We start from the raw sequence: 22,803 nt of genomic DNA on the forward strand, positions 1-22,803 counted from the left end.
ACCTGAAGCCACAGAAAAGAGACACCAGTTAGCCTAAGCATGGGACCAGCTTTCCTTATACTATCTGAACTCAAAACATAGGTTGAGAGGACTCAGTAATGAGTGGATCCCCTGATTCCTCTCTCCTCCCAGATCTCCACACCCACTCCCCATGCTCCTCCTACTCCAGCACCAGACTCTCCAGCACCCTGTTTGATGTCTCTATCATAGTTCCTGTTATTTATTTATTACTATAATGCACTTGTTTGTCCTCATTATTAGCTGTCAGATCCACTTGGCTTAATACGCACCAGGAGAACTCTGTGTAATGTCTCTGATCAGCGCAGGCCCTGGTACACAATGGGGACTGGGGAAATGTTGGAATGAATAGCTCCCTGCCCGAGTCCATCCTCAGAGCTCAGCCGCCTGAATACTGACTGCAAGAGAGACACTGTCCCCACCTCTCTTCCACAGCCTGCTCCCCACATTCAGGGACAGCCAAGACACCTCTGCCCCCCAGGAGGCCACACTTGGCAGCCCTCTCATCTCTCAGCCACTGTGGCCGAGGTCCCCCACCAGGTATTGCGACTCTGCGTGGCAAAGGCACATCCAGCCACCGGGGACTCCCTGCCTCTCACCTGGACCACAGCAGAAGCCTCGCTGAACCTCCTTGGCCATCTCCCCTTCCCCACCCACTTTGTAAAGTTTATTTCTGCCAGAATTTTTCCTTTGAATGTCTTCTAATTTCCTTCTGAACGTCAAACTGCTTAAGAACTTAGCTGTCCAGCAATTAAATCTGGATGTTCAAATTAGTATTGGGAGCTGTTTATCCGTTATTGGTTTTTTTTTTTTTCTGCCTTTTCACCTTTCCCATCACCCGGTTCAGTCCCTTTGCACTGTTGCCATCCTTAGGCCTGTGCTTGCTCCCCTTTAAATGCTTGCTACTTAGACATGGCTCAAAATTGATCTTGGGACCTTCTGCAAAGTTTCAAGTCCACCATCACGATGTTTAATGAATGGTGGTCCTTCTTTGCCTTCTCTCCAAAAAAAAACATGTTCAATAAACTTCATTCCGCCCCAATTTGCTTCTTCTAATGTGTTCATTTTTAATCATTACATAGACACGTTTATCAGTGGTCACTTGCTAATAGTCAGTTTAGAGCCATTCCTCCTTGAAGATCTTCCTGTGAAGAGCTCCAAGGCCCCTGAAGATGCCGAACAGAACATTTCTTGGGGCGTCTTCGTGTGTATTCTACCTCATCTTCCTAGAACAGGCTCCAGTTGGATTTTCCACTAGACCTGCTGGAAGGCATTTATGAGCAAAACACCTAAGTGTCCTGTTGCTACAGTCAGACTAGCAGCCAAACCCGGAAATAACCTTCCACAAAAGCCTACCTGAAGCCCCTAACAACTTCTGCCCTTCCTTGCCTGGGAAACTGCCCTTCAGTACTCAGAAGGAGTTCAAGGAGATGCTCAGGCCACTGGCCATCTGGACATGAGCCGAAGTTCTTCAGAGCATCCCAGGTCCAGGATCCCTGCCCCTCTTCCTAGGGTGATTCAGACTGCTTGCTAGATCAGAGAAGTTGCCCAGGTCCTGGACCCCGCCTTGCTGCCAGCTCTTGGCTTATATCAGCACCACGACGCGGACAGCTCCCGGGCGCGGGCCTCGTGAGGGAGGAGGCGCGCTGAGCCGTGGGCGGGGGAGGATCAGTGTGGGCGGGGAGGGCAGACGCTGGAGGGCGGGCGGGGCCCGACAGCCCTCCCCGGGGGCGGCGCCCACCCTAGCCAGAAGCCGCTGAGCCCCAGAACTGACGGGAGACACCAGGAACCAGGTTGCGAGTGACTCTCAGCAAGTGCTGCTACGGAAAGATGCCAGTCCGCAGGGGCCATGTCGCTCCCCAAAACACTTACCTGGACACCATCATCCGCAAGTTTGAGGGCCAGAGTAAGTGTGAGGTTTTGGGGTGTGGGGGACTATCTGCGTGCTGGTTGGATGGCAGCAGGGGCCAGACTCTGTACTAACTTCTGATGGGGTAGAAGGAAAAGGAGGCGAAAGGGAGGGTTAGATTCTGAATACATAATGGTTCGTTTTGATGTCCCCAACACCTCCTCATATGTTCTCTCTGGGGCAGAATGCAGCTCTTAAACCTCCCACAGCAGTTTCCTTGGTGTCCCAAACCCTGGCCTCCCCTCTCAGTCACTGTCCCGCTTACCCCTCCAGACCTCCCATGCCTCTCTGAGAGGTTTGCTTGACTTCCTGCTTTTCACCCAATAAGCTTGTCTGACTCCCAGATGGTCTCATTCCTGCTTCCTGGTTCTGACCCCCAGTTCTGGGGCCTTCCTCCCACCACACTGACCCTAGCTGTCCTGGTCTTTCCTCAGCCCCCAGACCTGACTTCTGCACCTCTACTTTTCTGTTCCCTGACACAGTCATCCCCTCGGGGGAATAACCTTCCCCCAGGACTCTTGGTCCTCCCACCCCACCCCACCCCACTCTCCTCCGACCTCTGCCTCCTTCATTCTGGCCCCTGCATAAAAATCCCCTTCTCAGCTGCCATGGGTCCCTCTAATCTTTGTCGCCCAGGTACCCATTTCTGGCTGCCCAGGGTCTTCCTACCTTTCACCTCCCGCTCCAGGTCGCAAGTTCCTCATCGCCAACGCACAGATGGAGAACTGTGCCATCATTTATTGCAATGACGGCTTCTGCGAGCTCTTTGGCTACTCCCGGGTGGAGGTGATGCAGCGACCCTGCACCTGTGACTTCCTCACAGGCCCTAACACTCCAAGCAGTGCTGTGTCTCGCTTGGCACAGGCCCTGCTTGGGGCTGAAGAGTGCAAAGTGGACATCCTCTACTACCGCAAGGATGGTGAGACACAGTTGGGCCAAGGGTTCTGCGGGCCGTCTTTCTCGTCCATCACAGAGTGGCCTGAGGGAAGGGTTTGACCTAAGAGTCAAAGACAAATTTTGTCCTCGCTCTGGGCCTCGGTTTTATTAGCAGAGGGAGGCAACGAGCCCTGGATGTCTTCTAAGGGACTTGAGACAGGGCTGAGCCAACTCTTGGTCTAGGACAGGGGTTCTTTCTTGCTCTACCTTTTCTCCCCCATTTCCTGGCTCTCCATTCTGTCACTGTCAGCCCCAGCTGTCAAGCAGCTGGGATGGAAATTAACCTAACCTCATCTCTGTCTGCTCTGGGGATTAAGGGAGGAGCCAGCCCCCAAGGCCTCCATGGCTAGCCAATGCGTGCGGGCTGCTGACTGGAAAAGAAAACTGGGCCTGGTTCACTTAAGTCCATCTCTTTGGGAGGATAGGGTCTTGGCTTTGCCTTAACCAGGTGATTTACCCAGCTGGCCCTTATATTGTTACTCTTGTCCCAGTCCTCAGAAAGCTCGACAGAAACACAAGCCAGGAGTTGATGACCAAGAGACCAGCAGTCTTTTTGGGTCTCCCTTCAGGAGATGGGTTCCTAAGTGGATGAGGGTAGTGGAGCTACAACCAGAAACTGAAAGTTTCACAGAAATCACTGGGGTCTCCCCACCCAATCTGGTTCTGCATCAGTGCTACCTGGGGCCGTGTTTTGCAAAGCATCCCTTCCCTAGAGAGAGCCTGACTCATAAGGTGCAAGATGAAGCCAGGCAGGTGTAACTGGAAAAAGACATCTCCCCAGTGGTTCTGATTTGCTGCCAATTTTAAGAACCATTGGTTTAGATAACTCCCTTCATTCCATAAGTGTGTTAGGCGCTTTCCTGAGATCCCATTGTCAGGGGCCAACTGGAACCTTCCCTTGGAGATGTTTGTTCTAAGTAATCCCAAGGAAGAAAGGACTTCAACTCTCTCCAAACTTGGAGGCAAGAGTTTGGGGGTGAGAAACACCCAGAAGAGAGAAGTTGCCCCCATGGAAAAGAGCATGAGGACCATCAGAGTGTACAAACAGGGCAGGCACCTCTAGATTGGGACAAAGGGGTACTAAGAGCCCAAGTTCCAGAGGCTTGGTGTGTGCATGGAACGTGTGTGTGTGTGTGTGTGTGTGTGTGTGTGTGTTTAAGGGCTTCCAGGAGCTTCTCACTCAGATCCTGGCCGCCCCCTGTCTGTCCCTTTTTGTCGCTAGCCAAGAGAGTCGCAGGTGGGAGATGCTGCCCTAGAGGAAGAGAACAGCGTGAGGCTGTGAAGAATCTGGCTTAGGTGGGCTGTACTCACAGGGTTAATTAACAAAGTCAGAATATTTTTAAAAGCTGTGATTTCACCTCTCCACCATCATCGCAAGGAAGAAGTGACAGTCAGAGGAGGGACACAACAAGACACAACAGGAAATGAAGGTAGCAAGGGAGTAGGTCCTTTCTGTGTCTTTGCTTGACCCCAGAGCTCTACCTGTACCCCAGAGAGTGAGGGACAATCCTAGATCCTGGGGAGGGGAGGTCAGAGCTTTCAGACCCGTAGATATCTGGACAAAGGGCAAAGTTCAAAGCCAAGTTTTGGCCCCTGAGATCAAGATTCAGATCTTTAGAAGTTTGTTGAGGTTCTTTAGGCAACAGAAAGGACCCTGGGAACCTAGTCTTGGAGACCAGCTCCAGATAAAAACAGAGAACTACCATATGTCCAATGCCCTGTCGTTCTAGGCTTCACCCTTTCATTGCCAGGCCTTCCTTGTCCTGTTATTTAATGTCTGATCACCTGGACCATCCTTAATTGACTTGAAACCAAAAAGAGCCTGCATTGCCCATGGTGCTCAGATAATTTATGTCCACATTAGCAGTCCACTCTGACCATGGGACTCTTTTTTCTTAAAAAAGTCATGTTCATGCGCATACACAGTTCTGCCTATAGTCATCCTAACAGTGATTTCTTCTCTTTCTCTTGGCCCCAACCCCTGACACCAAGATGGTGGGAAGGGGCCCTGAACACAGCTCTAGCTGGTTTATTTATAACCCCCACCACTATTTTCTTGTTGAGATAGGGTTTCTCTGTGTAACCTTGGTTGTCCTGGAACTCACTCTGTAGATCAGGTTAGCCTCGAACTCACAGAGATCCACCTGCCTCTGCCTCCTGAGTGCTGGGATCGAAGGCACGCGCCACCATGCCCAGCTTCCTCTTTCCCTTTAATCTATTGAAAACTCAAGTCACAGTCTGTATCCACCGAACTACAGTTGTGTGTCTGCATAACCGGCTCACAGACCAGGGTACCCGATAAAAATGACCCTATCAGAGAACCGTAGAAATCAGAGCCTTTCCCCTATCTCTCTGTCAGGAAAGAAAAATCCCAACAGCTAAGGAAGGGAGACTATGGCAGAGCTAGAACCAATAATTGTCCAGAGGGAGGCACGGGCTGCACTCAGATCCTTAACCCCTGCATCTGTCTTGACAGACATCTCCAGAGGGTCTAGCCCTGCTTGCCTTCACCAGGCAATACTATACTCTGATGAGCCCAAACCAGAGTCCCTAGTCCCCAAGCTAGACTAGAGGAGACCTGCAATTTCTCTGATCTGTAGCTCCTGATACGAAGGACAGGGCAAGGATGAGGTCAGGGACTGTCTTCACTGTGTTTTCCACATGCTGACCCACAAATGCCAGAATGGTAAAGCCAGGAGCTGCATGATGCAGCTGGTAGTATCAGCTTGCAGCATCATCCCCAAAGGGCTCTCAGCCCAGCACTAGGTGTGGTGCACATAAAGAGATTGGGGCAGAGCAAGGGGTGTGGCTCAGTGGTAAAGCATTTATCTTGCATGCATGAGGTCCTGGGTTTCAAACTCAGACCCCCTCCCCCCAAAAAAAAAAGATAACAAAGAGGCCATGTTGAAGAGAAGGTGAGGGTCAGGGTGGGGAGGGGAAAGGGATGTGAGTCATGAGAAACAAGATGAACATAGCCAAGGGATAGAAGAGCAGAAGTGGCGTGTTCTAGGGGCCAGACAAACTCACTGATCATGATTGGAGAGGAACACTCCTAGAAGGAAGAAGGCAGAGACTGGCTCTTCCTCCAGGGACCAATCACAGACACTGGCACACTGCCACTCCTAAGCACAAGCAAGAACAATTTACTCCCTCTTCCACTCACCCAGTTACTTGTGACCTCTGAGCCACAGGTACGAGGATAGCCAGATTAGGTTGTAGGTAGAGAAAGTACCCTGGCTTTTTGCCAATCCTCCTAGACCCCTGTCTATCACCAAAGTAGCCGGCCTGGTGGATGGGACATGAAAAGCCACACAAGGACTGTACCAACTTCCCAGCTCTTACTGATAGGAGGGTCCATTCCAAGTCTGTGCATCAATGGGGGTACAACCAGTTAAAGCTAGCCCTGTGAACTCCCAGGGACATAGAAAGTCTGGTGCACCTGCCCTTCTGCCCAGCTCTACCCCTCCCCCACTTGGTACTAGGCTGATTTCCCCAGTACCAGAGAGACTAGGAGCATAGTGTGTGGCCTTAGGGACAGGAACATCACCAGGCCCCACACTGACCAGAGTCACTGCAGCACTATGAGACTGAGAGTAAGTAGCTCAACAGGCAGGCAGTGTCTCTGGTGTGGATGTCTCCCCTGGGCCCAGGCAGCAGCTGGCAGATGGCTGCCTGGTGCCTATGCGTCCAGGAATCTGATCCAGGAGATTCCTTGCTCCCTGGAGGAAAAGTGGGAGGGAGTATGGGGAGGCACAGTTGCACCCCAGGTTCGGAAGTGAATGCTAAGTCAGGGAAAGAAGAAGAGTGGTGCCAGCAGTCCCCACAGTACCAGTGTCCCTACTAGGTAGCTTGCATCCATCATCCCCCCCCCCCCACATTCACTCAAGCTTGCTCTCCTCGTTAACCAGCAATCCCGGGGACAGGTGACATAGACTCAAACCTGCCCTCTGGAAAAGCAGCTTGGCTTTCTGATTTGCATGGTCACCTGGGCCTGCTGTCCCTGGGGATCCTTTTGGAACTGACACCTAGCAATAGTTTGGGTTAAGACAGATAATACACCTCAAGGGTGTCTACCCCCAGGCTGGACTCAGAGATAGGCAGCATCTTAACTCGTATTGACCCACCTGCCAATGAGTCCATGGCGTGACTCTAGAGCAAGGGGAGGGTAGCGTGGCCAGAGGCAGAAGGTGCCAACAGCTGGAGCTGGGATGGTAAGATGTTCTGTTTCCACAATGCCTTCTCCTCACCCCCTTTAGATCAAACCCTTTCTACTCCTTGGTCCCTGCTTCTGCCTGGGGCCGCCATTCCAGCTCTATCCTCAAAGATGAGACCCTTTCCCTTTTCCCTGAACCTCTTATCTGCTGGGAAACTAGGGGTCCTCACCCCGTGTCTCCTGCCAGCTCCAGCAAATCCCTTTCTCCAAGCTCTCATCTGCCTGCTGCCAGGACCTCCTAAGGCCTAATGTGCCAGTTGGCTTCGTGCCCAGCTCTTGATGTGTTCCTAGCAAGTTCCTTCCAGCGTCAGGGAAGCAGGCATCTTGGTGGGATGGCTATAAGGGAGCTGAGCCCAGGGCCATCCAGAGCTACAGGAGGATGGCATGCCCTCCCTCACTGCCCCCACTTAATCCACCCCCATCTGCTCTGTTTTAATTACCACAGAAGCAAACCTCAGGCCTAAGCTCTGAGCTGCGGGCTGAGCATGAACTGGACCTGATGCCATGTTATCTCTAATGAGCAGCTCTGCCCCGAGGAAGCCGGGCGCGGGAGGGGGGCGGCACCTGCTGGACAGCTTTACCCACCCTCTGCCAAATAGCTCTGGTCACTGTCCGGGCCTCTTCTCTCCAGTGGCTATCCTTCACTTGACTTTCACTCGGACCACTGCAGGAAGGGCCTCCTCAGTAACCAACCCTATCCCCCATAATGGGATTTGCAGCCTCCAGCTTCCGCTGCCTGGTCGATGTGGTACCTGTGAAGAATGAGGACGGGGCTGTCATCATGTTTATCCTCAATTTTGAGGACCTGGCCCAGCTCCTGGCCAAGAGCAGCAGCCGAAGCCTGACCCAGCGTCTGTGGTCACACAGCTTCCTGGGCTCTGGTGAGTGCTGTGGTGGTAGCAGGAGCGAGAATGGGTCAAGACCACCACCCTGGCCCTGGCTGCTCTGACCCTCACCCTGATTTCAGAGGGCTCTCACAGCAGACCGAGTGGACAGGGGCCTGGCCCAGGCAGGGGCAAATATAGAACCATCAGCCAGATCCCGCAGTTTACACTCAACTTCGTGGAGTTCAACCTGGAGAAACACCGCTCGGGCTCCACCACAGAGATCGAGATCATCGCTCCCCACAAGGTGGTGGAGCGGACACAGAATGTCACTGAAAAGGTCACCCAGGTATGGGTCTGCAGGGCAAGGGTGGTGGGCTGCGTTAGACCTCCAGGGTCCCTTCCAAGGCATTGGACCTCAGCTCTTCTGAGGTGTGACTTGTCAACCCCCCCTCACGTCTTGGTCTGAGTCTTCCTCCTCCTGTACAGTTTGAGTCTGGTTCTTAAGACATGAAGGTTTGCCGTGAGACCACGTCCCAGCTCCTGAAACCACCAGAGGTTGAGATTCACAAGGCATGGGAGTTCCTTCTAGGCCTAGAGATGCCAGAAATATGGGAGGAGAGAGCACACAGGCCACCGTAGGGCCTGCCTAAGGCCCTGCCATCACAAAGAGGGAGTAGTACAAGGATCAAGACCATACAAAGAAAAGGAGAGGAAAGGGGATGGTATGAGCCCTGCCACGGCCACTTACAGTGGATACGGCCACTCCCCCTCAGTATGCACACAGGATGCCTGGCAGAGGCAAGGCACTGCTGGTACCGCTAGCTAACTTTGAATTATCGGGAATCCACCCCTAAATGCCCCTCCTGTGCAGCTGCTATTTGGTCAGCCCAAGGCAAATGTCCCTTCCTGAATCCCCCCTTTCAGCTGACCCCACAGTCCCTTCTCATGGGGCTTGTTGGCCTGCTTCTTCCAGAGGAAAATGAATAGAACCCTGCTGGAGACTCGAGTGACCAGGATCCGGGCACTGACTCACTATGTGACCTTGGACAAAGGACACCCCTACCTTTGAGCCTCAGAGCTATAAAATTCAGGAAAGAGATAGACCAAATAGTCTCTGAGGACCCATTGACATTAAGTAGTGCCAACTCAGGAGACAGAATGAGCTTTGTTAAACCATGGAGAAAAGCTAGAGCATCGATGAACAAGGGACTGCGAGGAACAATCCTTTTCCTGCCCCTTCTCATCTGGAGCACAGCCAGTGTCAGGTCTCAGGTGTGGAGGAGACCATTTAGCCTCACAGACAGGACTAAGAAAAGATCTGGCAGAGAGGAGAGTTCTGGCATCCCAGGGTGTGGCAACGTGACCTGCCTCTTTGCATCAGGGTTCAAACTGCCAGGGATGCTTTGGTGGGTTCTGGTTGAAAGTTCATGTCTACCCAGAGCTGGCTAGGTGAAGAGACATGGGCTATTGGGCTGAGTAACCACGGGGTCAGGGCTACATAGAGGGGTAGAGAAAACAAAATGAAAAAAGATGGTCCCAGTCTATGTAGGATCCCTGGTGGGTTCCTGGGAAAATAAACAATGGGCAAAAGCCAAAAGACAGACACAGCAGAACACTGTGACTCCCACTAAGGAGTCTGGATGACAGATCAGGATCACTTTAGTGGAAATCAGTCCTCAGACTGGTTTCTTTCTTCCTGTGATCCCATCTACTGATGATCTTGTCTGCAAGATCAAGCAAAGCCTTGCGTGGATGATTTCCTTAAAACAGAACTGATGGTGGGGGACTCAGTGGTCAATCCCTCATCGATCTTATCATCTTGGAACACTGTTGAAGGAGGAGGATGGAGTAGGGATGACCTAGAAGCAAACAGACCCATCGTGTTTAATCACAACCCTATGCAGTTTGTTGTCCTCTTACACACAAGGAAACAGGGGTATCACAGGTTACCAGGCTTGTCCTAAGGCACAGATAAAACAAACAGCAACCCTGGAATTTAGGCTGAAGTGCCTGGCTTCAAAACGTATGCGCTTCCTAATTCCCCAGATGCCTTGTTACATGCTAGGCAGCTGGAAAGAGCCTGGGAATTGTTGGCTTCTGTCTTAGCAACTGTCCATTGTTATAGTCTTGGAGGCAAGGGAACAAGGGCTGAGGAAGCACTCTACAGATTAGAATGATTCATGAGGTTTATAGATGGAGCTCCTTGGAGCCCAGGACCTGTTGAGGTCCATACTGGTTCAACTCTTAACCCCAAATTTGGCTCTTTCTATGGGATGTTCTGTGAGTTGGCCCAGGGAGGACTCTCATTGGCCCTCAGGAGTGAAGACTCATCTGGAAATGACTTGTTTCCATCAAGAGCCCCAAATTTAGGTTGGGAGGTTAGCTCAATGGTAGAACACTTGTCTGCCATGTATAGTAAGGCTCTGGGTTTAATCTCTAGCTCTAAAACAAACAAATAAACAAACAGAACCGGTAGGCCTTCAAAACCTATTGAAGACAAATAGCCTACCAAACTATCTCATCCCAGGCTCTTCCTTGGAACATAATCAAGATGGCGCTAGCCCTGGCCCTGCTCACCCCAAGAGGGGCTGTTTCTGAGAAAGCTCATGAGCTTCAACCATGTGGCAGGGCTGTGTTCTCCTCCTCTCCTCGACCTCCTCCCAACATACCCATCCCTTTATGAACCTGCTCCCTTGTGTGGCCTTCCTCTGTCACCCTGCCTTTCATGACCTTTGTGACCCACCCACAGCTTCCCCCCCCCCCCCCACACACACACCAGACCTACCCATAGATCTGTCTTACTAGTGCTGGCTGTTCCCACTGATCACTATGGCTTCCATCCCAGGTCCTGTCCCTGGGTGCAGATGTACTACCAGAGTATAAACTACAGGCGCCACGCATTCACCGAGGTACCATCCTACACTACAGCCCCTTCAAGGCTGTGTGGGACTGGCTTATCTTGCTTCTGGTCATCTATACAGCGGTCTTCACGCCCTACTCAGCTGCCTTTCTGCTCAGCGACCAGGACGAATCACAGCGTGGTACCTGCGGCTATACCTGTAGCCCCCTCACTGTGGTAGACCTAATCGTGGACATTATGTTTGTCGTGGATATTGTCATCAACTTCCGAACCACCTACGTCAACACCAATGACGAGGTGGTCAGCCACCCCCGACGGATCGCTGTGCACTACTTCAAGGGCTGGTTCCTCATCGACATGGTGGCTGCCATCCCTTTTGACCTGCTTATCTTCCGCAGTGGCTCAGATGAGGTGAGCACACCCGTTGCATGCTACTCTGAGCTTCAGCTGAAGGTTATACTTGATTTCCCATATGGGCCACACTACTATCCCTCCACACCCCCGTGGCCCTATTCCAAGTTCCCCTCCTCCCTCCTGTCTGCCGGGAGAAGTAGCTCCCTTCCCATCTTGCACTCCTGCATCATCTCTATGCAACCTCCTCTGACCTGCTCCTGCTCCCGTTGGACGTCTCTCCTAGCAGCCTGAACATTGGTCTGTACTTTGGCTGAGAACCCCTTACGGTTCTTGCCTTATATTCTACTGCCCAGTGCCTGGTACTTTCCTACGTGTTTGTGGAATGACAGCCCTCCCTGGCTTTCTCCACCTTTCCCTGCCCCCAGACCACCACCTTGATCGGATTACTGAAGACGGCACGCCTCCTTCGGCTGGTGCGCGTGGCTCGGAAGCTCGACCGGTACTCTGAGTATGGCGCCGCGGTCCTTTTCCTACTCATGTGCACCTTTGCGCTCATCGCGCACTGGCTGGCCTGCATCTGGTACGCCATCGGCAACGTGGAACGACCCTACTTGGAGCCCAAGATCGGCTGGCTGGACAGCTTGGGTGCACAGCTCGGCAAGCACTACAACGGCAGTGACCCAGCCTCGGGACCCTCTGTACAGGACAAGTATGTCACGGCCCTCTATTTCACCTTCAGCAGCCTCACCAGTGTGGGCTTCGGCAACGTGTCGCCCAACACCAACTCGGAGAAGGTCTTCTCTATCTGCGTCATGCTCATTGGCTGTGAGTGTGACCTTGTCCTAGGCAGGGTGCTACCCCGTGTGTGCAGTATGTGGGTTTGTGTATTCGCGTGTATCCCTCATAGATTTTAAGCAACTGTTGAGACGCTGCTCTGGGCAAAGTCATTTGCAGGGCACAATGTAAAATAAAACATGGAGCCCTTGTTTAAAAAAAAATATTTTTAAAAATTTAGGTAGTTACAGTTGAGAACAACCTCGGCTCTTGGCACAGGCTTTGTGCCATGACGCTGGTCCTACCAGCCACTCCTTTGAGCGCTCACAGACATCCAAGTCAAATTCCCCTAGGAGCCCAGTTTCCAGAGGAGAAGCCAAAGGTCTTGACTTTGTAGGAGGCCCACAGCTAGGAAGTCTCTAGTCCTAGGGCCAGCCCAGGGGTCAGCTGGGAGGCTGGGTGCTCATCGTCTTGGCACAGAGCTTCCTGCCTCCCCAAACACCAGGTTGAAAAACTCTAGAGGTGGTGTGGAAATTTACACATTAGGTTGCCATGTTCGAAGCATTTAGAAAGACAAAAACAAGGAAATGGAAGGGGGTGGGGGAGGTGAAAATGAGAGGCCAAGAGTTTCTCCTGTATTTTATTTTTGCAACTCAAGGGAGAAAACAAATCTGAGCTTGGGGAAAGGGGGGAATGCCCTAGTTCTTTCTTGGAAGAAGTCTGGCCTCAGAACCTGGAAGACGCCAAGTGGCACAAAGTAGAGCCCAGGCACCTTTGTCCCTTGTGTGTGCTACTGCTGTCCTTGGCGCTTCTGCTCTCACCATGGACAAAGAGGGGGGCTTACCCGCGCTGCTGCAAAGACTGGGTAGCCAGGAGTCACCCAAAAGCCCCTCCCCATTCACATCTTGCCCCGCCCCCAGCCCTTATGTACGCCAGCATCTTCGGCAACGTGTCGGCCATCATCCAGCGCCTGTACTCGGGCACTGCGCGCTACCACACGCAGATGCTGCGTGTCAAGGAGTTCATTCGCTTCCACCAGATCCCCAACCCGCTGCGGCAGCGCCTGGAAGAGTATTTCCAGCATGCCTGGTCCTATACAAACGGCATCGACATGAATGCGGTGAGCCCTGAAGCCCTAATGAGGAGTGGGTTGGCCACCAGGTGTGACTCATGCCCTGGGGGAGGTCTAGGGCCCGCTGCAGCCTGCCCCACACCTCTACTTCTCACACCGCACGGGACCCACAGCACCCACAGCCCCAGCTCAGAGGGACTCGCCACGCCCCCTCACCCACCCGCAGGTGCTGAAGGGCTTCCCCGAGTGCCTGCAGGCCGACATCTGCCTGCACCTGCACCGTGCACTGCTGCAGCATTGCCCCGCCTTCCACGGTGCCAGCAAGGGGTGCCTGCGAGCCCTGGCGGTCAAGTTCAAGACCACGCACGCGCCGCCTGGGGACACGCTGGTGCACCTGGGCGACGTGCTCTCCACGCTCTACTTCATCTCCCGAGGCTCCATCGAGATCCTGCGCGATGATGTGGTCGTGGCCATTCTAGGTGAGTCATGGGGGTTGACCTGGACATTGAGGTTGGAGAGGACCTACCCGGACCACCTTCTTCCTAATGAGTATCATGATACCTTTTACTGAACAACCATGGGCCAGGTTGGTCATCAGAGAGTTTTTTTTTTTAAGGTTTTGTTGTATTGTTTTGTTTTTTTTTAATGATTTATTTATTTGTATTTTATGTACATTGGGGTTTTGCCTGCAAGTGTGTCTGTGTGAGGGTGTGGGATCCCCTGGAACTGGAGTTACAGACAGTTGTGAGCTGCCTGTGGGTGCTAGAAATTGGACCCAGGTCCTCTAGAAGTGCAGTCAGTGCTCTTAACTGTTGAGCCATCTCTCCAACCCTTAAATATTTTTTGTTTTGTTTAAAATTTTTTGTAATTCATTGTGCAGAAATATGGCAGCAGGTAGAGGTCACAGAACGACTTGGTCCCTTTGCTTCTTCCACCATGGGGGCTCTGGAAGTCGAACGTAGGTTGTCAGGCTCGGTCACAAGCCCTTTAATTTCCTGAGCCATCTTGCTGGTCCCAGCGAGTTTTATACTCAGCCCGAAGACTCCTTAGCACATTTAGCACAGCTCTTTGCTTGTCATGTGACCTCAGGCAAGTCTGCTGACTTCAAGTACCTCGGGGTCCTCTATCTGCATCTTCCTTATCCTTGACCCCAAGTCTCCAAGTCTAACATCAGCCATATCCCATCTTGATCTCCATGACCTGGTTCTCTTCCAGCCCCCTTTACCCACCTTCTCCATCTCCGTGCCCTCAGTGGCTGGTCACCCAGGGCTGCACTCTGCTCTCATCCCACTTCCGCCTCACCTGGGCCAGCCCCTTGCTCCCACAGCCTGAGCTACAGGAATCCTCAGAGCTGTGGCCCAGTCCCAAGGTCTCCTTAGATCAAAACAGGTAGACTTCTGGGAATTGCTGGGAATGTGGCTGTTGGTAGGGAGCTTGCCTAGCATGTGTGAAGGCCTGGATTCCATGAGCGATACATGCTCAAAGATAGCCTAGGCTCTGAGAGACCCTGTAAGAAATATATATAAAATAAAATTTTTAAAAAGCCAGACCTGGTGCAATAGATCCCAACTTGACACCATCACTTTCCCTCAAAGGGGGCCTCTTCAGCGTCTCCTGCCCTTCCATTGTCTGGGCTAAAGCCAACTGCAGGAGCATTCTGCCAGTTTCCAGTCCCCTGCCCCGATCCTGTCATGCAGAGAGCATCCTTGCCCTTACTAACAGAGCTGCTTTCCACTCCGGCCTCCACTGGGTCCATCCTCCTGGGCAGGCATGGGGAGGCAGCGTCCAGAGGCCTAGGTGCATCCTCAGTTCTTCACTTTCCAAAAGTCATCTGCGACCCATCTGCACAGATCCACTCTCACTCAGAACCCTTTGGTGGGTCCCTGTGGTCTGTGGACACATGTAAGCCCCTGATGCCACCCAGTCGGGTCACTCTGAGCCCAGTCTTCCTGCCCCAGCTCCATGCTGCAGCTAGACAACTCTTTCTCATCACGCCGTGACTCCAGTGCTCTTCTGTCTTCAGAGCCCACCCTGTACCTGGCAGGTAGACCCAGTCGGTCTCCCAATCGGCTGGCCTACAGTACGGACTCCCCCGAGTTCTTCCCTTTCACCCAAGCCATGTTACCACCTGCATGGAGGATAATTTACATTAATAATTAAGAAGCTGGCCCAATTTAAGTTTCAGTGAGAGACAAGAAATCCTCTCATCTTGTCCCCAGTAGAAATAGACATTAGATCGTAATTTTTCATGTGTAAAAAGAAAAATGAGCGTTGGTATTACATTGCCCAGACATACAGGCTCAGGGTCCATGTGTGAGCTCGGCAAGTCCCTTCTTTCTCTAAGGCCCAGTCCCCTCCCTTCCATCCTGTTCTCTTGGTGGCACTCTGTCTGTGTGAAACTATTAGTGTCATTTGTACAGAGCCACAAGGCTGAGGAGGCCGGACTTTCCTGGGGGCAGTGGGAGTCAAAGATACCAGGGTCCATGGCCTCTCTTCTCTCAGCCTTAGCTATGCAGGGATGAATGAGCACATTCTGTTTCTTATGCCCAAATTCCCTTCTTTCTGTGGGCCTAGTCCTTGATTCTCTTGGACTTTTACTCCTTCTGAAAGCCCCTGCTTCCTTGTCCTAACAATGGTAGGCAGTATGAGCCCCTCCTTCTTTCAGGGCCCAGAGCTCTTGGCTGCATCCGGTTCTAAGACAGATAATTTTGTAACCTTGGCAACTTAAGTGCCTGCCTTTTAGGGATTTGAAGGGCTCCTTATGGGAGAGTCTCTTGCTCATGTTAATAGCCCATCGCCAGCCTAGCTCCTGGCTCTGAAAGGACCCAGTACTTGTACTACCTACCTTGACCATCTGCCCTATATCTACCCAGTCCATCTCTTCTTGTGCCTTCTTACACTGACCTAGCATGGGGCCCCTTGCTTTGCGGGGGGGGGGGGGACTTTCTCAAACACCACCACCTCTGCCCCTGCAAACACCACAGTGATGTAGGTGGCACCGTTATGCCCATCTGAGGGCTGAAGACACTCAAGTGCAGGTGGGAGGTAGCTCCGCAGGGTCACCCTGCCAGGGTCTTGCTGGTTCCCTATGTGTACAATAGAGAATAAGAAGACAAAGAAACAGAAGCTCCGGGTCCTGCACAGGGGATCTGGAAGCTTCCATCCTTGGGTCCTCTGTCATGTGTTCCATAGTGTCCGTGGCTCACGGGGAGCAGAAGGAAATGGAGCAAGGAGCCTCTGGTGTCATTGACTGGCATTGGACCAGAATGGGAACTGTGCCAACGAGTATAGACAAAGAAAAGGACATTCTGGCAGAAGGTGGTTCTGAGGGGCTGAGGAAAAAAAAGGAGAACCCATGTTCTCAGGGCAGGAGCATCTCTGAGGGAATCTGGGATAACTGAGGACTGGTTAAAGGCCCTCCTCAAACGCCTCTCCATCAAAGCCAGCAATGTACCCTGTCCGCAGACCCCTCGGCAGCAGGCCCCAGCTCTGTGGGATCTCTGAGGTGGGGGGGTAGGACGATCACAGCCAAGGGGCCCCCAGAGGAGGTCTTCATAAGGCAATCAGACCCTGGAGGGACCACCATCCTTCTGGCTGGCAGGGAAGAATGACATCTTTGGAGAGCCCGTCAGTCTCCATGCCAGGCCAGGCAAATCTAGTGCCGATGTGCGTGCCCTGACCTACTGTGACCTGCATAAGATCCATCGAGCAGACCTGCTGGAGGTGCTCGACATGTACCCTGCCTTTGCAGACACCTTCTGGAGTAAGCTGGAGGTCACCTTCAACCTGCGGGACGTGAGTCTGGGCCTGTGGGCCAGGGTGGTGGTGGGTCAGAAGCTGGGTGTGGATAGCACCCAGCCGGCCTGCTAAGGAGTTGGCCTGCCTGGCCTAAAGGACTCATTTGACCACTGCCCTTTCCCTTCAACACCTCCTGCAGCCTTTGCTGGTGTGCTTCTGTACCTGCTATGGTCAGTGCAGCCCTAACTATAATGATAGCTCCCATTTAGTGAGTACTGGCTCCTCCCATTTAGTGAGTAACTACTGGGAACTAAGTACTGGCTTCTTTTATGTTGTTTAATTCGGTCATGTCCTTGTGTGTGAATGGTCTTATCTCCATTATCGGAATGAATAAACTGGGGATCAGAGAGGGTAAGTAAATTGACCAGAGCCATACGGCAAGTAGATGGAAGAGCCAAAAATATGAATTCAAGTTGTCTGACTTTAAAACCCGGGCTTTCCCATTTACATGGCACTAAGCTTAAAAAAAAAATTCCAGGGGGTCTAACATCCAGAGGGCTCATGGTACCAGGCATGGTGATACAGCAGCTGTCTTTTAAGTTTATCACTCAGCAATCCAAGAGAAATAAAGTGACATTTATGTAAAGAGCCAAAGAGGCCATAGGGTATGCAAGAGACATCCAATTTCTGGGGTATCTTAGTTAGGATTAGTATTGCTGTGATAAACACCATGACCAAAATCAAGTTGGGGAGGAAAGGGTTTATTATTTCATCTTACAGCTTGAAGTCCCTCATCCAAGAGAATCAGGGCAGGTACCTAGAACCAGGAGCTGATGCAGAGGCCATGGTCTGGGAGTGCTGCTTACTGGCTTTCTCCCATGGCTTCCTCAGTCTGCTCTCACACAGCACTCAGGACCACCATCCCAGGGGTGGCACTGCCCACAGAGAGCTGGGCTTTCATACATCAACCAGGATAATGCACCATTGGCTTGCCCACAGGTCAATCTGGTGGGGATCATTTTCTCAGTTGAGGTTCCCTCTTCCCAAATAACTCTAGCCTGTGTCAAGTTGATGTGAAAGTAGCCAGCCCATCCAGTTTGCCACTTTGGGGACTGAATGACCCTTTCACGGGGGTCACCTAAGGACATTGAAAAACACAGATATTTACATTATGATTCATATCACTAGCAAAATTGCTATTATGAAGTAGCAACGAAAATAATTTTATGGTTGGGGTTACCACAACATGAGGAACTATGTTAAAGGGTCACAGTGTTAGGGAGTTGGAACCAGTGCTCTGGAGTGTGGTGCTGAGGTAGATTTTCTTACCATGACTGTCCCTTCCCAGGCTGTTCTCCCTGCGCCTCTCTGTTCTCTGAACTGCACAAGAGGTATCCAATCAGCACCCTGCTTGGTTGACCTAGCTACTGGGAGTCATCTGGTGGCCTTTGTGTCCTATAGCTGAACACTAGGCAGAAGGGATGTGATCTCCATGGTCTTAGCTGACCTGAGTCAACTATAACCCCGAGGTGCCCACAAGTCTCATGGTGCCAGAAAGAGGCCAGCTAAGAATACCCCCATAGATACCACTAGATCGGGGTTTCCAGACCAGTCTTTACCAGAAAACAGAACTCACTGGCCAAGGCTGAGGTGTTGGGACCCTGGAGAAAAGGCTGTGAGGGAGGAGCCCTTCTGCTGTCCACCCTCATCTTGCCGTTCATAGAACCTTCTCCAGAGACTTTTCCAGGGGACTCTCCTTGGTCACCAGGTGTGAGGTCACCATCTCCAAACCTGGTCCCATGCTAGAGGCCCTTTTAGGAGAGAGCCTGCAGGGAGCCACCCAGAGCTCCCAGGGTGCACCCAGAGCTCCTCGGATGTGCCCAGATACCTGTCTCTACTTTTTCATCCAGCTGTTACAAGGGCCAGAGAGGGGAACTGGGGACAGGGAGGAACAGAGAAAGAGACCCTGTCCCAGCTCTGGCCCCTGTTACTTGTTGCTCTTGTTCCCTACAAGGCAGATGGGGGTCCCCAGTCATCACCCCAACAGGCCCCAGGCAACCAAGACCCCCAAGGCTTCTTCCTCAGTGGCAGCCAGTCAGGTGAGTTCAGACAGCCCCTGCTTACCCCCGCCCCCAGCCACTCCTAGTGACCCCTCTATTCTGCCTCTCCTTGAAAGAGGTTGTCTCAGCCACTCAGTGGTAGGGAAAGATTCTTCCTTGGGCAAGGGGATAGAAGCCTTTCTCCGTCTTCCCAACCCTGCTAGCCTGTGTCCTCTGAGTCAGAGAGGGACAGCTCACTGGTTGCTGGGTGCTGCTTTCCGGGCTGGGTACTAGTCAAGTGCCTGAGGTTCTATATCAAGGTACCAGGAGATCCCCATCCCACCCCCTCCCAGGCTGCAGCTCCATAAGCAATGAGACCAGGCCTAGAAATCCCCATCCTGACCACTCCTGAGGCCCCCTGTTCCCCTCCCAGTTGGGTCCTGGAAGCCAGACTTCCATAAGAACAGGACCTTGTCCCCAGAGCTCCCAGGTAAGGAGAGCAGCTCGCTCCTCAAACTGCATTCCCAGACAAGCAGGGGGAGCACTTGGACTCTGGTGAGAAGGAACAGGCCTGGGGAATCCAATAGCAAAGGCTGTCTCCTTTCCTTCTGAAGGTGCAGCCCCTTCCCTGAGCATCTCGGATGCATCCGGACTTTGGCCTGAATTGCTACAGCAAATGCCCCCAAGTCCTCCAAACCCACAGCAGGACCTGGAGTGCTGGCCTCGGGAGCTAGGCTCTAAATTAGAGCAGCTCCAGGCCCAGATGAGCAGGTGAGAACCTCCCTGGCAAGGGTGGGGCAGCTGCAAAAGGATCCGGCTGGGTTAGGCGCCACCTCCTGGCAGTTTAGGGGCATTGCTGGGTGCGTGGTTGGGTTTTAGAATGGCAGACACATTTAGCATAGGTTTCTAATTCTATGTCTCTAAGCATAATTCCTTGGATGGCTTCCTCCAGCAAACCCTAGTACATGCCCAAGGAAACATCTTGGGGGAAGCAGCACAGTCGTGTGCAGGAACAAATTCCAGAGGTCCTTGGAAAGGGGGTGTTTCCTGTGCATGACAGTGAAAGCTTAAAGGCAAGGAAGGAGTGTAACTCATAAGCTAGAGTGTGAGCAAGCTCTGAGTGTAACAACTTGTTGCCTCAGTTTGCCATATCGTAAAATGGGTACAATTAGAATACCTCCATCAAAGCATCATTAGGACTGAATGTGGTATGAACCATGCCTGGTCCCTGGTGTCATGAAAGACAAGGATATGCTCAGGAGAATTTGGGCCAAGGCTGTGGGTCCCAGTGAGGAAGTCACTTCAGGTAGCCCCAGGCTGCCATTTCACTCAGTGGGAAGAGGTCAGGTCACAGAATGGAGAGGTTTTTTTCTGAGCTTCTCTCAGAACCCCGATTTTGACCATGTCTGCTCTGTCTAGCAGACTGGAGTCCCGCATGTCCTCAGACCTCAGCCGCATCCTGCAGATACTTCAGCAGCCACAGGGCCACACCAGCTACACTCTGGGAGCCCCTGCCTCCAGTGACCTGGCCTTGTTTCCTGACGTTTCAGTGACACGGAGTGCAGAGCCCAGGCCTCTGGTGGAACACCCTGCACAGGTGAGAGACAGGGGTATCCCCAGGGTTTCCCATCCTCGGCCCAACCTCAGCATGTCTGTGGTAGGATTAGAAGCTGTATCTCCTGCTGCCCTTCCTATGAATTACATCACCTGGTGGAGCAGCCTGGACAGGGTGCTGGCAGAGCCCTCACGGTGGTCACAGACCCCACAGCTCAGACAGGTGGACAACAAGACCCTGAGGTTCTCCCACCTTCCTGAGGAGGAGCATCCCTGAGGTCAGAGTGGATCAAGATGCAGCTCAGGGGCCGGAGCAATGGCCCAGTTGGGAAAGTGCTTGCCTGCAGTATGAGGGCCCGAGTTCAACCACCACCACCACCCATGTAAAACAAACCAGGTGTGGTAGTATAGATGTGTGATTCCAAGGCTGGGGAGGGAAAGACATGTGGAGCTCTAGGGTTCACAGGCCAGTCAATCGAGCACAGTTGACAAGCCCAAGGTCCTTGTGAGAGATCCTGTCACAAAAAGCAAGGCAGACATCTCCTAAGAAACAACACCTGAGATTGACCTCTGAGCATTTATGTATTCACGCACTGCACACACAAAAATATTCACACACACGCACGCACGTGCACACACTCTCATAAACACCCCTACTCACTCATATATACACAACACTCATATATATATGCATATATATATGCATATATATCCATATACACACATTCGTGCCCCAAATGAAGAACTCTGTAGGCTGGCCTGGAGGTGGGGTAGGACTCCGTACACAGGACACCTCCTTCTCTTTTGCCTCCCTCCCAGACCCTAAGCTATGGTGACTTGGACAGACATATTCAGAAGCCCAGGAATTTCTCCCCCAGGATGCGTCACTTGGCTGTGGCAGTGGACAAAACTCTGGTTCCAACCTCAGAACAGGAACAGCCTGAGGGACTCCTGTCACCTCTGGCCTCATCTCTGTGTCCCCTGGAAGTACAGGGACTCATCAGCCGTCCCGACTTTCCCTCCCTTCCCGAACACCTCGACTCTGTTCCCAAGCAGCTGGAGTTCCAGAGGCATGGCTCAGATCCTGGCTTCACAAGGAGTTAGGGTCATTGGACCCCAAGAGAAAAGTCACCATGAGGGAACTGAAATACCGTGAGGTGAGAGTTAAGCCTCTTGGGGGAGCTAGACAGACCTCGGATGAAACTCTGAAAACCATTTTCTCAGAGAAATACAGACTGCTGAGCCAGGTGAGGGCAGCCTGAGCAAAGAGGCTCAGGACTTGGCCCAACCCCCTTCGGGTTCCATATAATCGGCAAGCCAGGCAGAGGGCTGCTTCAAAGGGTCAGTGAAGAAGGGAGGTTTCTGATCTTGAGTCTTGCCTGGGGCTGCATGTGATCGCCTCCCAGCTCAGTTATCCTTTGCCTCAAAAGCCCAGAACTAAGGCCAGAGTCGACCAGACCTTTCACCAAAAACCTCTAACATGACTGGAGTTGGAGGTATTTTCTGTGATTAACCTGAAAGACAGAGCTTTACTCCCCAGCCCCTCTCCCCCTGAGGTCCCTTGGGGGCATGCAGTGTCACACAGCAAATAAAGTCTTGAACATTTTGTGTTGGGCTAGATGTGTAACTTGTCTGAGCATCCGCAGGTCCACACTGGTGCCGAGGTCTTCTCTAAGCCCTTCTCACACCCAGCCTCTTGGAGAGCTGAAGATGTCTCAGCTGAGCCCAGGAGCCGACAGTTTGAGGCCATCTCCAGATGAAGGAAACAGAGATATGGTCTAGGTGTCCACAGAGAATCATGACAATAGTCAGTGTCTGCCCAGCACGCCACCATCCTGACTGCCCTGCAGACAGTAATTCATCTAACCCTCAGGACAACCTCAGAGAGTGGGCATTGCTGTCCTCACAGGAGAGATCGTGGGTCAGTAGCAGAGAGACTAAGGCACTTACTAGAGTGTGGGTGGCCTCCTCAGTATTGTTCTGCTTTCTGGTCTGGTGATGGCCACATGGATCTGTTCAGGTTAGAAAAATGTTTGCACTTCCACATATAAATTATATTTCAATAAAAAGTCAAACTTAATACACTAAGAAAAGGAGAATAAGATTCCAACCTAGACTTGAGAAACCTTTTAAAACAGCATTCCATTTCTCTGCATACCATTCTAATATAACTCCCACCCTCATCTTCCCCTCCTTTTGCAATTTCTATCTGATGCCGCAGAGTCTGTTAGTGATTAGACCAAGTATTTGCAAGTATTTTTACAAACTGAAACCTTAAAGTTAATGTTTTGTACCCTTAGTAAGACTTTAACACTAGTTCAAAACAACATATGGGGCTAGAGAGATGGCTCTGTGGGTAAAATGCATGAGGACCTGAGCTCTGTTTCCCAAACCCTCATAAAAATCCCTGCAGTGTCCGGTGGTGGTGGTGGTAGTAGTGGTGCATACACCTCTAATCCCAGCACTCAAGAGGCAGAGGCAGGCAGACTCTGTGAGTTCGAGGCCAGCA

At 52.1% G+C, this 22,803-nt stretch overlaps 1 protein-coding gene across 1 annotated transcript; it reads left to right on the plus strand.

The window, feature by feature from the left end:
• The first annotated feature begins 1,820 nt into the window (after positions 1–1,820).
• Positions 1,821–21,841, plus strand: Kcnh6 (potassium voltage-gated channel subfamily H member 6). The gene is made up of 13 exons (XM_050164292.1): positions 1,821–1,924; positions 2,616–2,846; positions 7,796–7,957; positions 8,044–8,249; positions 10,749–11,174; positions 11,543–11,942; positions 12,812–13,011; positions 13,190–13,442; positions 16,565–16,758; positions 18,716–18,800; positions 19,355–19,511; positions 20,163–20,337; positions 21,114–21,841. The coding sequence occupies exons 1-13, from the start codon at positions 1,849–1,851 to the stop codon at positions 21,396–21,398; spliced, it is 2,850 nt and encodes a 949-aa protein (XP_050020249.1). The 5' UTR covers positions 1,821–1,848; the 3' UTR covers positions 21,399–21,841.
• Positions 21,842–22,803: the final 962 nt, after the last annotated feature.

The sequence above is a fragment of the Alexandromys fortis genome, unplaced genomic scaffold (genome assembly GCF_014885135.2).
Source record: "Alexandromys fortis isolate MF-2015 unplaced genomic scaffold, M_Fortis_MF-2015_v1.1 scaffold_156, whole genome shotgun sequence".
Classification (NCBI taxonomy): Eukaryota; Metazoa; Chordata; class Mammalia; order Rodentia; family Cricetidae; genus Alexandromys; species Alexandromys fortis.

Coding starts and splice junctions, on each gene's coding strand:
- Kcnh6 (XM_050164292.1), top strand. CDS start 1,849: ATGCCAGTCCGCAGGGGCCATGTCGCTCCCCAAAACACTTACCTGGAC. Junction 2,847..7,795: donor CCTCTACTACCGCAAGGATG/GTGAGACACAGT, acceptor TGGGATTTGCAG/CCTCCAGCTTCCGCTGCCTG. Junction 19,512..20,162: donor CTCCAGGCCCAGATGAGCAG/GTGAGAACCTCC, acceptor TCTGTCTAGCAG/ACTGGAGTCCCGCATGTCCT.